Raw genomic sequence first — 12,532 nt, forward strand, 5'->3', positions numbered from 1 at the left:
CCATAGGTCACAATAACCCTGAGCAATAAGGTCTGGCACAGGGGGCCGCCAACTCTCGTGGGTGGCAGTAGCGAACCTCACGGAGTTTTTCGGGCGCAGGAATGGTTACTCTTACATGACCGCGTATGTCCACCCGTCCAGGCGGTACGGAAGCGGAGATTTCCACTCGCGGGAGAAACCGGGACGACTCCCCGCAGCCCAGGCCCATTTGGGCCCAGGTGAGCTGAGCCACCGCCCAGACTCCCCCACGTGATCGCTGGCGGCGCGCTGAGGGCGCCTGCGCGGGAGCTCCCGGAAGTGGCCAACCGAAACGCAGGCCGAGTGCACGTCCATCAGCCCGTGGGTCCGCCAGTCCGGTCCCCCACGCTCCTCCGCCTCGGCGCTGTCCCGCAGTTTATTGGGCTGGAACGGCGACCGAGGAGCTCGCCATGGCGACGTTCATCTCGGTTCAGCTGAAGAAGACCTCGGAGGTGGACCTGGCCAAGCCGCTGGTGAAGTTCATCCAGCAGACGTACCCGAAAGGCGGGGAGGAGCAGGCCCAGTACTGCCGCGCGGCGGAGGAGCTCAGCAAGCTGCGCCGGGCCGCCCTCGGCCGCCCGCTGGACAAGCACGAGGGCGCGCTGGAGACGCTCCTGAGGTGGGCCTGGGGCCGGGCAGGACCCCGCGCCGCCCTTCCTTCCTGCGCCTTCGGGCTCCCCGCCCTGGCGCCCACGGCCCAGTGCCGGCCGCCCCGCCCTGGCCCGCGGGTGCGTAGGTGCGGTTTGCCTTCCTTCCCGGTGAGCAGGGGCGGCCGCTGGCCCAGCTGACGGCGCGGGTCCTGCCCGCGGGTCCTGCCCGCTCCGCAGCCCCCGGGCCGCCGGGCGCGGTGGATCCCGGACCGCGGAGGACCGGTCTGCCACGTACCGATCTTGCCACATTTACTCAGAACTAATTTTTTCATATATATATTTTTTGAGGGGGGAGGGTGTTTAACTGAGACTCCTCCCTCCCCCGTTTTTTTGTTTTTGTTTTTAAATTTCTTGGCCAGATTTCTATTTCAAAATAGGACTTGCTTGAGGGAAGTGGGAGAATTGGGGCACGGCAACAAATGTGTGTTCCTTATTACATGGGCCACCTGAAGTGAGCCATCTCCCCAAGTCCATGATCAGCCAATGACAGATGGAGAATTCCAAAGGTTAGGAGCGACAATTGAAATTAAACTTGAGTGACGTGATGGAAGGTTCAAGATACATTGTTTAAGATCAGTTTCTTCATAAACAGGCATGCACATAAGGGAGTAACTGTCATTTTACAAGTGCTTATTGAGCTCATGCTGTATATAATGAGAGTTTCTTTTCTAATACTTTCCAATTAGAATAACAACATTTTAATAGAACTTTTTAGTGAAAACATGTCTTTCGCCTACCTTGTTAGTGATGTCATTTCCTACGTGTAACATACTCTATTTAATAGGAGAAATAGAGCTGTATGAGGATGTAATTATGAGAAACCCAGGTTGAACTAGCTTATTTGTTCTGGTAACTGAAAAGTTTAGTAATATTGCTTCCTTAGTTTTAGGGATCACCGGGTATCATCTTGCCTCCATGTTGATTCCCTCCTAGTTGAGCTTTGTTCCTATATTGGGAGACATGGCCACCCGTGGGTCTACTGTAATTACAGTGTTGTAACACTCAGTATCTTACATATAGAGAGTGCTTTTCTCCTTTCTCTGGTGGAGACCACGGGAGGCCTCTGATTGGATTGGCTTATGTCCACTCATGATGATCGGAAATGTGCTCATTTAATTGCCCTTGTCTGAGTCACTCAGCTGGTTTAACTTCTCCATCCCACAGGGATCAAAGCAGTATGGATTGGGGGAAGATCTGGTTCCCCAAAAGGAAGATGCTGAATAGATTGCTTAGAGAGATTATGCTCTCTTGGTGTCAGTTTTAAAGATAAGGCTGTTGTGTCCTGGCCAGTTTGGCTCAGCGGTTAGAGCTCAGCCGGTGGACCAATGAATCGCGGGTTCGATTCTGGTCAAGGGCAGGTACCCCATTGCAGCTGGTCCCTGGCCCTGGTCGGGTGATGCAGGAGGCAACCAGTCGATGTGGCTCTATCACATTGACGTTTCTCTCTGTCTCTCTCTCTTCCTCCCTCCCCCTCTATCTGATAATAAGTAGAAAAATATCCTCAGGTGAGGAATTAAAAAAAAAAAAAAAAAAGAATAAAGATAAGACTATTGGGTTGTAAAGATCATTAGTTTGATATTTAGTATGAGCATTTAAAAAACAGTTAACCTAGGAATACTTAGGCATTTTTTAGAATTAACAGACTTTTAAAAAAAACCTCCAAAGCAGTTTTTATGGAGACATGAATAGCATTCAGTGAGGATTTTTCATTAGTAATATTAAAAAAGCATGGGAATAATGATCACTATGATAAGTCTTGTTGAATAGTGTTTGTTTTGGTCCCAACCCTTAAGGAACTTAGAGTCTTTAATGACAATTGATACATAAGTTTAAGACTAACAGACAAGAGAGAATAGTGGATTCTGGCACTGATAGGGTTTTGCTGTGAACTTTAAATCTTCTTTAATTTGTTTATTCCTTTATTTTCCCAGGCATAAATGTGAGAACTGTTCCTAAGTATAGGACTTTTGCACAGATAGCCTCTTTGAAAAATAGCCATGTTTCTTTTTTAAAATCCTCACCCAAGGATATTTTTCCATTGATTGTATATGGAGTGGGAGGGAGGGAGGTGGGGAAAGAAAGAGAGAGAAACATCAGTGTGAGAGAGACACATACAGTCGGCCCTCGTTTATCGTGGTTGATCAGTTCCAGACTCTACCATGATAAATGAATTTCTGTGAAGTAGGATTCTTTATTTATACAGTCGTCCCTTGCCACTTTGCGCTTCGACTTTCACCGCTTCACTCTATCATGGTTTTTAAAAATATTATACTATAGTAGATTGGTTGCCTGCTTGCCGCATGACCCCGACCAGGGATGGAACCTGCAGCACAACTACATGCCCTTGACCATGAATGGAGCTGGGGACTCTTTCGTCCTCGGGCTGGCACTCTAACCACTAAGCCAAACCAGCCAGGGCTGAGTTTGTAATTTTAGTTCTGTTTTCTTAATTCAAGAGTTGTTGATAGAGATTTTGTAGAATTTCTAAATAGATTTGTCATCCTTTTGTGGGTTCAAAGTTAGTTTGTTGCATTATAGAAGTATCTTTTTCATTTGTAAAATAAAGTTGACGGAACTAGGCTCATAATTCCTGAAGTTTTTTTCAAGCAGTAGTGTTTTATGGATCAGGAAAGAAAATATTGCTGTTCTATTTTGCGTCACAACTGTTGATTGCGTTCTGATTGTTGATTTGGGGGATAAGATACTGAGATGATATTAGTGCTAATGGCATTGCTACAGTGTGTTAATTATATGTGGAGGATGCAAAGATATACATAAATTTTATTCCTCTCATCTCTTTGTTTTTTCTCCTAGCACTTACTACTGCCTACTATATGATATTTTAATTTACGTTGTTTGTCCTCCTCCCCCAAAGTAAGCTGCATAAAGGCACACATTTTAAAATGTTTATTTAAACTTTCCTGTGTCCTAAAACCGTTTGTTGCATAGAAAGCTCTTAGTATATATTTGTTGAAGGAATGAATCAGGAAAGGCTTCTTTGATGGCATGTCAGCCTAGACAAGAAAGGTGAGAAATTGTGATGAAAAGTTTCCAGGAACAGAAAAAACAAAACAAAACATGTGAAAGCCTGGGGCCAGGAGAGAGCACAGACTTTAGTGACTAGAATGCTTAGTGAATATTCTGAGATGAGGCTTGGAGAGTTGAATGATGGTAAATGCCAGATCTTGTCAAATTTTTGGATGTAGTTTTAAGAATAATGGGAATCCATTATAGGATTTGAGCACTTCATACTTCAGTGTTTGTTTCCTAAGTACAATAATACTCTCCTGTATAACCACCTTACAACTTTCAAATCAGGAAATTAACACCGATTGAATGTTACCATTTAATCCATAGAATTCATTAAAATTTTGTCGATTCTCCCGATAATGTTTATAGGTTCAGGATCGAATCCGGGATCCTGCATTGCTTTTAAATGTTTTTTAGTCTCCTTCAATCTGAAACAGTTCCTCAGTTTTTCTTTGTCTTTTCACGACCTTGACATTTTTGAAGAGTACAGGGTAGCTACTTTGTAGACTTTTCCTCAGTAAGGACTTATCTCATATTTTCCTGTGATTTATGCATTTTTGGGCAGTAGAACCACCAAAGTGATGCTGTGTTCTTTTTAGTGCGTATCAGGAAGAACATTATTTGATTTGTCCTGTTGCTGGAAATGTTAACTCTTATCGCTTGGTTAAGATGGTATTTCCCAGGTTTCTTAAACTTATAATTAATAAGTATGTTGTACTAATTAGTAAGTATTTTGTGGGTAGATACTTTGAGACTATGTATATAATATCATGTTTCCATCAAACTTTTATGTTTTAGCATCCATTGATGAATCTTACCTGAATCAGGTATTATTCTCCAAAAGGTGCCAGATGGTGATTTTTCTAACGCCATTATTTTTTCTAGTTGTATTAGTTAGCATTGTACAGTAGGGTAGAGCTTTCCCTATTCATCTGTTTATTTATGACGTTCTTATTTTCCTGAATGGGTTAAGATTTGTTATTTTATTTAAGTTTTTCTAGATTTGGCTAGTGGGACCCCCTTAAAAGCTAGTACCCGTGTCATTTTGACGTGTTCTCGTCATTTTTTGAATGCTTCCTTAACTTTCTGGCATAGCAAGATGCTTTAGGCTTGTATCTTCAATTTTCTCAGATGGGGAATCACTCATGTAAAAGGCGCACTGGCTCCTTTTAATACAGAGCATTATTTACCTAGGCACTAGGTATGCTTATTGCTACCTAGGTGTTACTGCTTCTGGACCCTCTCAACATACACATTTAGGAAAAACACACACACACACACTCACACTCTTACACTTGTGTTTGTGTTTTTCTATTATGTTAAAAAAATGAGTTCACATTGATACCTATAGTTCCAGTTCAAAGCCACAGAATTTATTCTTCCCTTATTAGTAACTCCTTTCTCTGATAGAAACCTGGCTCCCATTTTCTTCAGAGTATTTACTTAATTGCTCAGTCTTTCCTGTTTATAACCAAATTCAAGGCTATACCAGCCAAAAACTTGATCTCAGACATGCTGTTCCTTCCTCCAAAAACTTAACCTCAGAAATAACCTTTGTCTCAAAGATAGCCCTGATGAAGGAGTGGAAGGTGAGGAGATGGTAAGGGAAGGAGGAAATACTAGAGGCCAGTTAGAAAGCTTGGCCTTGGATGCTTCCTCATCACCCTTGTTGGCTCAAAAGTTGTCTTGATGAGGGGAAGACTGCTTCATGTTTGAAGATCATTCTGGCTGCTCGGTAGAGAATGTATTGAAAAGAGTGAGAAAGGCCCTGGCCAGGTGGCTTAGTTGGTTGGAGTGTTGTACCGTACACCAAGTGGTTGTGGGTTCAATTCCTGGTCAGTCACATACCCAGGTTTTGGATTTGATCCCCAGTTGGGGAGCTTATGGGAGGCAACTGCTTGATATTTCTCTCTCCTATCAATGTTTCTCTCACTCTCTTTCTCCCTTCCTCTTTCTAAAACTCAATCAAAACATATCTTCGAGTGAGGATTAAAAAAAAAAAGAAAACAATGAGATAGGAGAAAATGAGTCAGGTTGACCAGGAAACTTGGATTGTCTACCTTAAAGGAAGGGTAGTAGCTTTGACGAACTGTGTGGTAGTAGTGGAGATGGGCAGAAGTGGACACACCCAAATCATATTTAAAAGTTGGCAAACCTGTTTTTAGTGAAGTCGTTTACCAGAGACACTAATTTGCTCAATGGGAATAAATAGTTATCCTAATAAGAAATAGTATTTTAAGAAGTATTTTGGTTTTCCTGTTTAGATATTTGCTTTTAGGTAATAATAGTTGATGAATGTTTTCCTTTGGTGGGAAGATGAGTTTTTGTTCACAGTTTTTTCATTGCGTGCATTTAGCTCCTGGTTTACACATTAAAAGTTTGTGTTCATTAACTTCAAAATGGCTGATTTGTGGGCCACGTAGTGTAAGCATGAATAGTGTTTGTATATTCTTTGACTAGTTTTATTTACATAAATGTGTATAATATTTAACTCTGCTTATTTTTAATTTTGCTCTGTTTTTTAGATATTATGATCAGATTTGTTCTATTGAACCTAAGTTCCCATTTTCTGAAAATCAGGTAAGTCATTTATTTAATTTGTAAAGTTATATGATAATGGCAAGTCACTTATTTTCTCACAGCCATGCTATCATTTTATTAAAATGAAAGGTGTCTCTTTATTGTCTTTAGGTTTTTATGAGACTTTTTTTTTGGTACATGCCCCTAGCAGGAACCAAACCCGGAACACTCTGGTCTGCAGGCCCATGCTCCAACCGCTGAGCCAAACCGGCCAAGGCTATGAGACTTTTTAATATAAATTAGAAGCTTTTAGGCCCTTCTGATAAGAATCTATGTCTTTTTGAAGAATGTCTCCTGGAATTCTAGTCATATCATTCCTCAGTAACTTATGTATGTATGTATTTTTAACTGCAATTTATATCAATAGAATCTTTTGACTGATTAATTTATACTGTCCTTCCCTTTGGCTTTTGCAGAATTAAGAAGGAAACTGTATAATTCAGGAAGTATTAGTTTCCATTCATGTACTTTAAAAATTATTTTCAAAAGTTATATTTGCATGTAATGTTGCAAATGCTGTTATGATTGGATATTATACTATAAGAATGTCTACTTTTTCTAAAAAGCTAGATATTGAAAATGCTGATGATTTCTTACAGTTTTATTTGGGAGACTTGTTGAAAGTTTTAAATTTCTGTGACATTTCTAAAATTTAAAAAAGTAATGGAAACTACTTTAAAGTTTTTCTAGGTGAAATAATATGTTGCTGTTGCTTTGAAATACCCCAGGAATAAAGTATGTGTGTGTTGGGGTGGGATGTGGGTGGACAGGGGAAGTGTGGGGCAGTAGATGAACTAAGAATAGTAAAGGCTAAAAACTGATGTTAGGTATATGGGGGATCATTATGTTAATCTTTCTAGTTCTGTGCATATTGAAAATATCTCTAATCTAGAGTTAAAAAATTAGATTCCAACGTGTAATTTAAAAGAGGCTAACTTCTTTTTAATCTTCAAATGTGGAATATTTTAGAAGCATGAGATGCAGTTTTTTTTTTTTATTAAGTAAATTCTTTATTCATGTATAACATACATACAAAAAAGTGAACATATGTGTATAATTTGAATCTTCATATAGTGAATAAACATGTTATAACCACTACCCAAATCAAAAAATAAGTTTATTGGCCGGCTGGTGTGGCTCAGTGGATTGAGTGTTGTCCCATGGACTAAGATATCCTGGTCGGTTGCGGACTCAATCTTCAGCAGGGGGGGTGCAGGAGACAGCCGATGGATGTCTCTCTCTCACATCGATGTTTCTATCTATATCTCTCTTCCTCTCTCTCTCTCAAAAAAAAAAATCAATAAAAAACATTAAAAAAAAAGAAATAAACTCTCTTATCCCATCTCCCAAAGATAAGTATTCCCTTACTTTTGTCATATGGAAGAGTTTTTATTCTGTCTTCTGGGAAACCTGTAGTACTTAACTTTGTTGCCTATGCTTCTCTTGGCTTATTTGACAGTAAGTTCCTATTCTGTTCAATCCATTGTATGTTTATAAAGACGAATAAGATCCTGTTTTTTGGAGAAGACAATATATGTACAAATACTGAAGTAGAGTGACCATTAGAAATAACTTAATGCCAGTATTTTACTAAAAAAAAAAAAATTATGGCCAGGAAAGGAAAAGGATTTGGTTAGAGAACATAATGTTTTAGATGGGTTGAAGTTTTTGTCTTTTTCTTCACTGTGAATTTTTCTTTGAAAGAGACTTAATATTTAATGCGATCCAAGAAGGTAACATAACTTTCTATTTTCTCTTTATCAAGATCTGCTTGACATTTACCTGGAAGGATGCTTTTGATAAAGGTTCACTTTTTGGAGGATCTGTAAAATTGGGTATGTAAGTTTTTAATAAAAAATAGGAAACTTGGTCTAAATACTTTGTTTTAGGTTTTTAAAATTGCTCTCCTAATCACTCAAAAAAATAACACATATTTTACATTTTCTTTCTTTTAACTTCAACTTTTAATGCAGTTTCCAAATTTTTGTAGCGAGCCTATGCCTTGCCAGGCACTGTCCTAGTTTTAAAAGTGAATAAGACAGTTGTATTCAGTCTGGTTGGGAAGAAAGTTAATCAGTCTATAAACAGACTGAGGGGAGTGTGTATGAGGAAGTTAACTCTACCTGTTGAGATTCAGCAATGTTTGAATTAGGCCTTGAAGGAGGAATTTGTTTTTACCAGGTAAAAATAACATTACAGGTAGAACATTATAACCAGAGATCAGAAGAGTGAGGCTTTTTGATCTGCTAACTCAGCACAGAACCTCTCAGTGTTTTAATTTTCTCATCTATGTGAAGTGGAGAATAGTACTTGAAGTACTATTTATCTCATTGGGTTTTGGTGTGGATTAAATGAGTGAATACATCTGAAGTCCTTAGAACAGTGCTCAGTAAATATTAGCTGCAATGAATAATGTATTAAAGAAAACTTTTTTCTTTATTGATTTATAGAGAGAGGACGGGAGAGAGAGATAGAAACATCGATGAGAGAGAACCTTGATCGACTGCCTCCTGCATCCCCCCTACTTGATATTTGGCCCACAACCTGGGCATGTGCCTTGACTGGGTGCAGGGGTTGATGCTCAACCACTGAGCCACACCAGCCGGGCAATATTATTATTATTATATTTATATTATTATTATATTTATATTATATATATTATTATTATTATTATATATTAATATTATATATAACCATATATATGTATTATAGAATTTATGCTATATATAATTACATAATATTCAGTATAAATTATACTCAATACATGTTAATGTAATATTAATTAATGTTAAGGCTTGAAATCATAGGTTGAATTTGGGATTATGGAGAGGGAAGGCACTGGAAAGTAGATTGTGAAGAGTTGTAAATAGTATACTCATGAATTTTGTACTCTTTCTCTTACATATTACTAGCTAACATTTAGTGAATACATATTCCATCCAGGCACTGTGGCAGGGACTTTACACATACTATCTTACTGAATTTCCCAGTAGCCTAATGAGGAAAGGCACTATTATTAACAGTTGAGCAAACTGGTTAAGAAAGATTAAGTGACTTTGTAAAGTCATATGGCAGGGATGTAATGAGGCCAGGTATGGATCCAGAAAGCCTAACTCCGGAGACCAGGGAGAAACAGACCAGTTAGGAGACTTGTGAGAACTATTGTGGATGCAATTAGACAAGGAGTATATGTGGACCAGAGGAGAAGGGGTGGGATTGAGAGACATTTCAGAGCTGAAACTGACTGGGTCTGCTCTCAGTCAGAGGGAAGAGTAGGAGTTAAGGGTGGACTCTAAGATTTAGAACTTGGTTTGACCTGTTGTTCATTTATTCCTTTCAATAGGCAGGATGAGTTTGAGTTTTCTGTGTTATGTTGGGTGGAAATTTTTCTTTGGCATTTGGAAATAATCGATTTAAAGCTCAAAAGAGGTAGATTTGGGAATAGTAACCATTAAATGATAATAAACTTATCCCTTTTGGTAGAGTATAGATTGGGAAAAGTGTGAAAGCCAGAGCTAGAGAATACGACATTCAGGGGAAGTAGTAGAAGAAGATTACTGGGAATGAGGCTGAAAAAAAGTTTTCAGATCTCAGAGGAAATGGGGAAAAATAGAAGAGACATGGAATTGAATGCCAGAATAAGTTCAAAGGCCACATAGTCCATTGGTTCCTGAACCTGGCTGCACATTAGAATTATGTGGGGAAATGTTAAAGATGCAGATATATCTTTAAAAGTCAAGTTATGGAATGGCAAGTGTGATAGGAAGAAATTTCAGGGTGAGGCACTGGAACTAGTATTTTTGAAAATATCTTCAGGTGACTCTGATGTTCATCCAGGTGGGAACATTATTGATAGAATCATTGTGGCAGGGGTCAAATCATGTAAGGTTGGAGACGTCACTGGATTTGGCAGTAAAAGAAGTTTCACTGGAGGCATGCCAAAGAAGCCAAATTGCATCAGGTTGAGGGGTGGACCAGAAGTGGCGAAATGGAAATAGCAACTGTGGGTTGTTTATTTTGGAAAACTTGGAGTAAAGATTTGGGGAATAAAGGAAACATTATGCTCAGAGAGAGTCAAGGTCAAGAAAAGGATTTTTAGTGCTATTGTGATTGGTAGGTTGAGAATAAGGAGCAGATGACAGGGAAGCTAAATGAAACTTAAGTGAGATATGATGAACCCAGTTCCTGGAAGAAGTGGGAGGCAAAAAAAAAAAGAAAAGCTTAAATAAAGCAGGAGGTTGTTCATCAAGGCATTTTTAGTAGCAAATATTGGGAATTAAATACCTTTCAGTAATGTCTTGCTTAAATAAAGTATGGACTACTCATTCATTAGAATATTGTGTTATTGTGTAATTTTAGAATACCAAGAATGATTATGTCAATATATATTTGACATTTAAAGCTATCTCCATGGAATATTAAAAGGCCTATTACACGTCAGTATTATTAACAGTGGGTAACTCTGAGAGGTGTAGTATATTGGGTGATTTTTATTTTTGTGGATTTTAAAAAGTAACTTTTAGAAAAACCTGTATTTATAATCAAGCTATTTTCATTTTGAAAAGCTTAGTATGAAAAAGAAGCACTCAGGTAAAAATAGGAAGGGGTTGAATATTAAGAAAAAAAGAGCTCTTGCCCAGCCGGTGTGGTGCAGTGGACTGAGCTTCTGTCCCATGGACTGAGAGGCCTGTTTCGATTCCTGGCTGGGCACATGCCTGGGTTGTGGGCTCAATCCCCATTGTGGTGCATTTGGGAGGCGGCTGATCCATGTTTCTCTCTCCCCCCCTTCCTCTCTAAAAAAAAAAAAATCAATAAAAACATTTAAAAAAAAGAAAAAGCTCTTTGAAGAAATGAGAATTGAGTATTTCTTAAAAACATTTTGTTTTTCTTTATTGATTTTAGAGAGAGAGGAAGGGAGAGAGAGACAGAGATGGAAACATCAATGAGAGAGAACATCGATCGATTGGCTGCCTCCGGCATGCCCCCCTCTGTGGATTTGGCCCACAACCTGGGCATGTGCCCTGACCGGGTACTGAACCAGAGACCTCTTGGTGCATGGGTTGATGCTCAACCACTGAACCACACTGGCCAAGCTGAATATTTATTTTTTATTTAATTATTTTTTTTATCCTCACCCGAGGACATTTTTCTATTTTTTGTTCAGATAGAGTGGGAGGGAGGGAGGGGAAGAGAGAGAGAGAGAAACATCGACATGAAAGGAACACATCGAGTGGCTGCCACCCGCATGACCAATCAGGGCTGGGGACAAACTGCAACCAAGGTACGTGCCCTTAATGGGAACTGAACCTGGGTCTCTCTGGACCGCAGGCTGACGCTCTAACCGCTGAGCCAAACTGGCCAGGGCTATTTTTAAAAACTGATTTATGTTTAGATCTGATAGAAGAGATCATAAAGGAAAAAAAGATTTAATTATAAGGAAAAAAAGTTTTCACTAAGTCTTTTGTACATTAGAAATGTCAAAATAAAAGACTGATTACAACCTGGGATGATGATGTTTATGGGAAATGTAATAGATTGGGATATATATCTTGTATATAAAAAGTTTATCATTATCTGTTGCTTGGAATATTATTTCATTCATCCTGAAGTTAACTGACTTTTTGTTGTTAAGTGGAACCAGTCATACTTAGCCATGACTTTTTTGTATTGCCGTGTGTGTGTGTGTGTGTGTGTGTGTGTGTGTGTGTTTAGAAGTTGTTCTACCACCTCCCTATATACATTCTGTGCTTTTATCATATTCTGGAGATTTTTCCAAACTCTCAAACTTACTGTTTATTTCTCTGGAGTCTCCTATTTTCTGAGAGTCTCACTTATGGCCTCTTGTTTTCTTGCTTGAATCTGGACTGTTTGCTATCTAAAGCAGCTGTATAACTAGCATCCTGGACTGTTAACTACTTCCTTAGTGAGAGCCTTTGTTTTCTGTCTGTACTGCAGGCCGACGCTCCAACCGCTGAGCCAAACCGGCCAGGGCGATGTTTTCTGGATATTGTGTCCTGTTCTGCTGAAATATATTCTTTTTTTTTTTTTTATCCTCACCCGAGAACATTTTCCATTTTTTGTCCAGATAGAGTGGGAGGGAGAGAGAGAGAGAGAGAAACATTGACGTGAAAGGGACACATCGAGTGTCTGCCACCCGCATGATCAACCAGGGCCAGGGACAAACTGCAACCAAGGTACGTGCCCTTAGCGGGAACCAAACCCGGGTTTCTGTGGACCACAGGCCGACGCTCAAA

The 12,532-nt window shown here is 39.4% G+C and overlaps 1 protein-coding gene across 2 annotated transcripts in view; it reads left to right on the plus strand.

The window, feature by feature from the left end:
• The first annotated feature begins 303 nt into the window (after nt 1-303).
• LOC118633030 (programmed cell death 6 interacting protein) overlaps nt 304-12,532 on the plus strand; it is a 54,824-nt gene continuing 42,595 nt past the window's right edge. The window contains exons 1-3 of one of the 2 annotated variants that reach the window (XM_036266442.1): nt 304-637; nt 6,224-6,278; nt 8,044-8,113. In XM_036266442.1, coding sequence (XP_036122335.1) covers nt 429-637; nt 6,224-6,278; nt 8,044-8,113 — 334 coding nt within the window. In that variant the 5' untranslated portion in view covers nt 304-428. The remainder of the gene's footprint in view (nt 638-6,223; nt 6,279-8,043; nt 8,114-12,532) is intronic. The other variant, XM_036266443.1, reaches the window with a different exon arrangement.

Source organism: Molossus molossus, unplaced genomic scaffold (genome assembly GCF_014108415.1).
Source record: "Molossus molossus isolate mMolMol1 unplaced genomic scaffold, mMolMol1.p scaffold_m16_p_18, whole genome shotgun sequence".
NCBI classification, from domain to species: domain Eukaryota; kingdom Metazoa; phylum Chordata; class Mammalia; order Chiroptera; family Molossidae; genus Molossus; species Molossus molossus.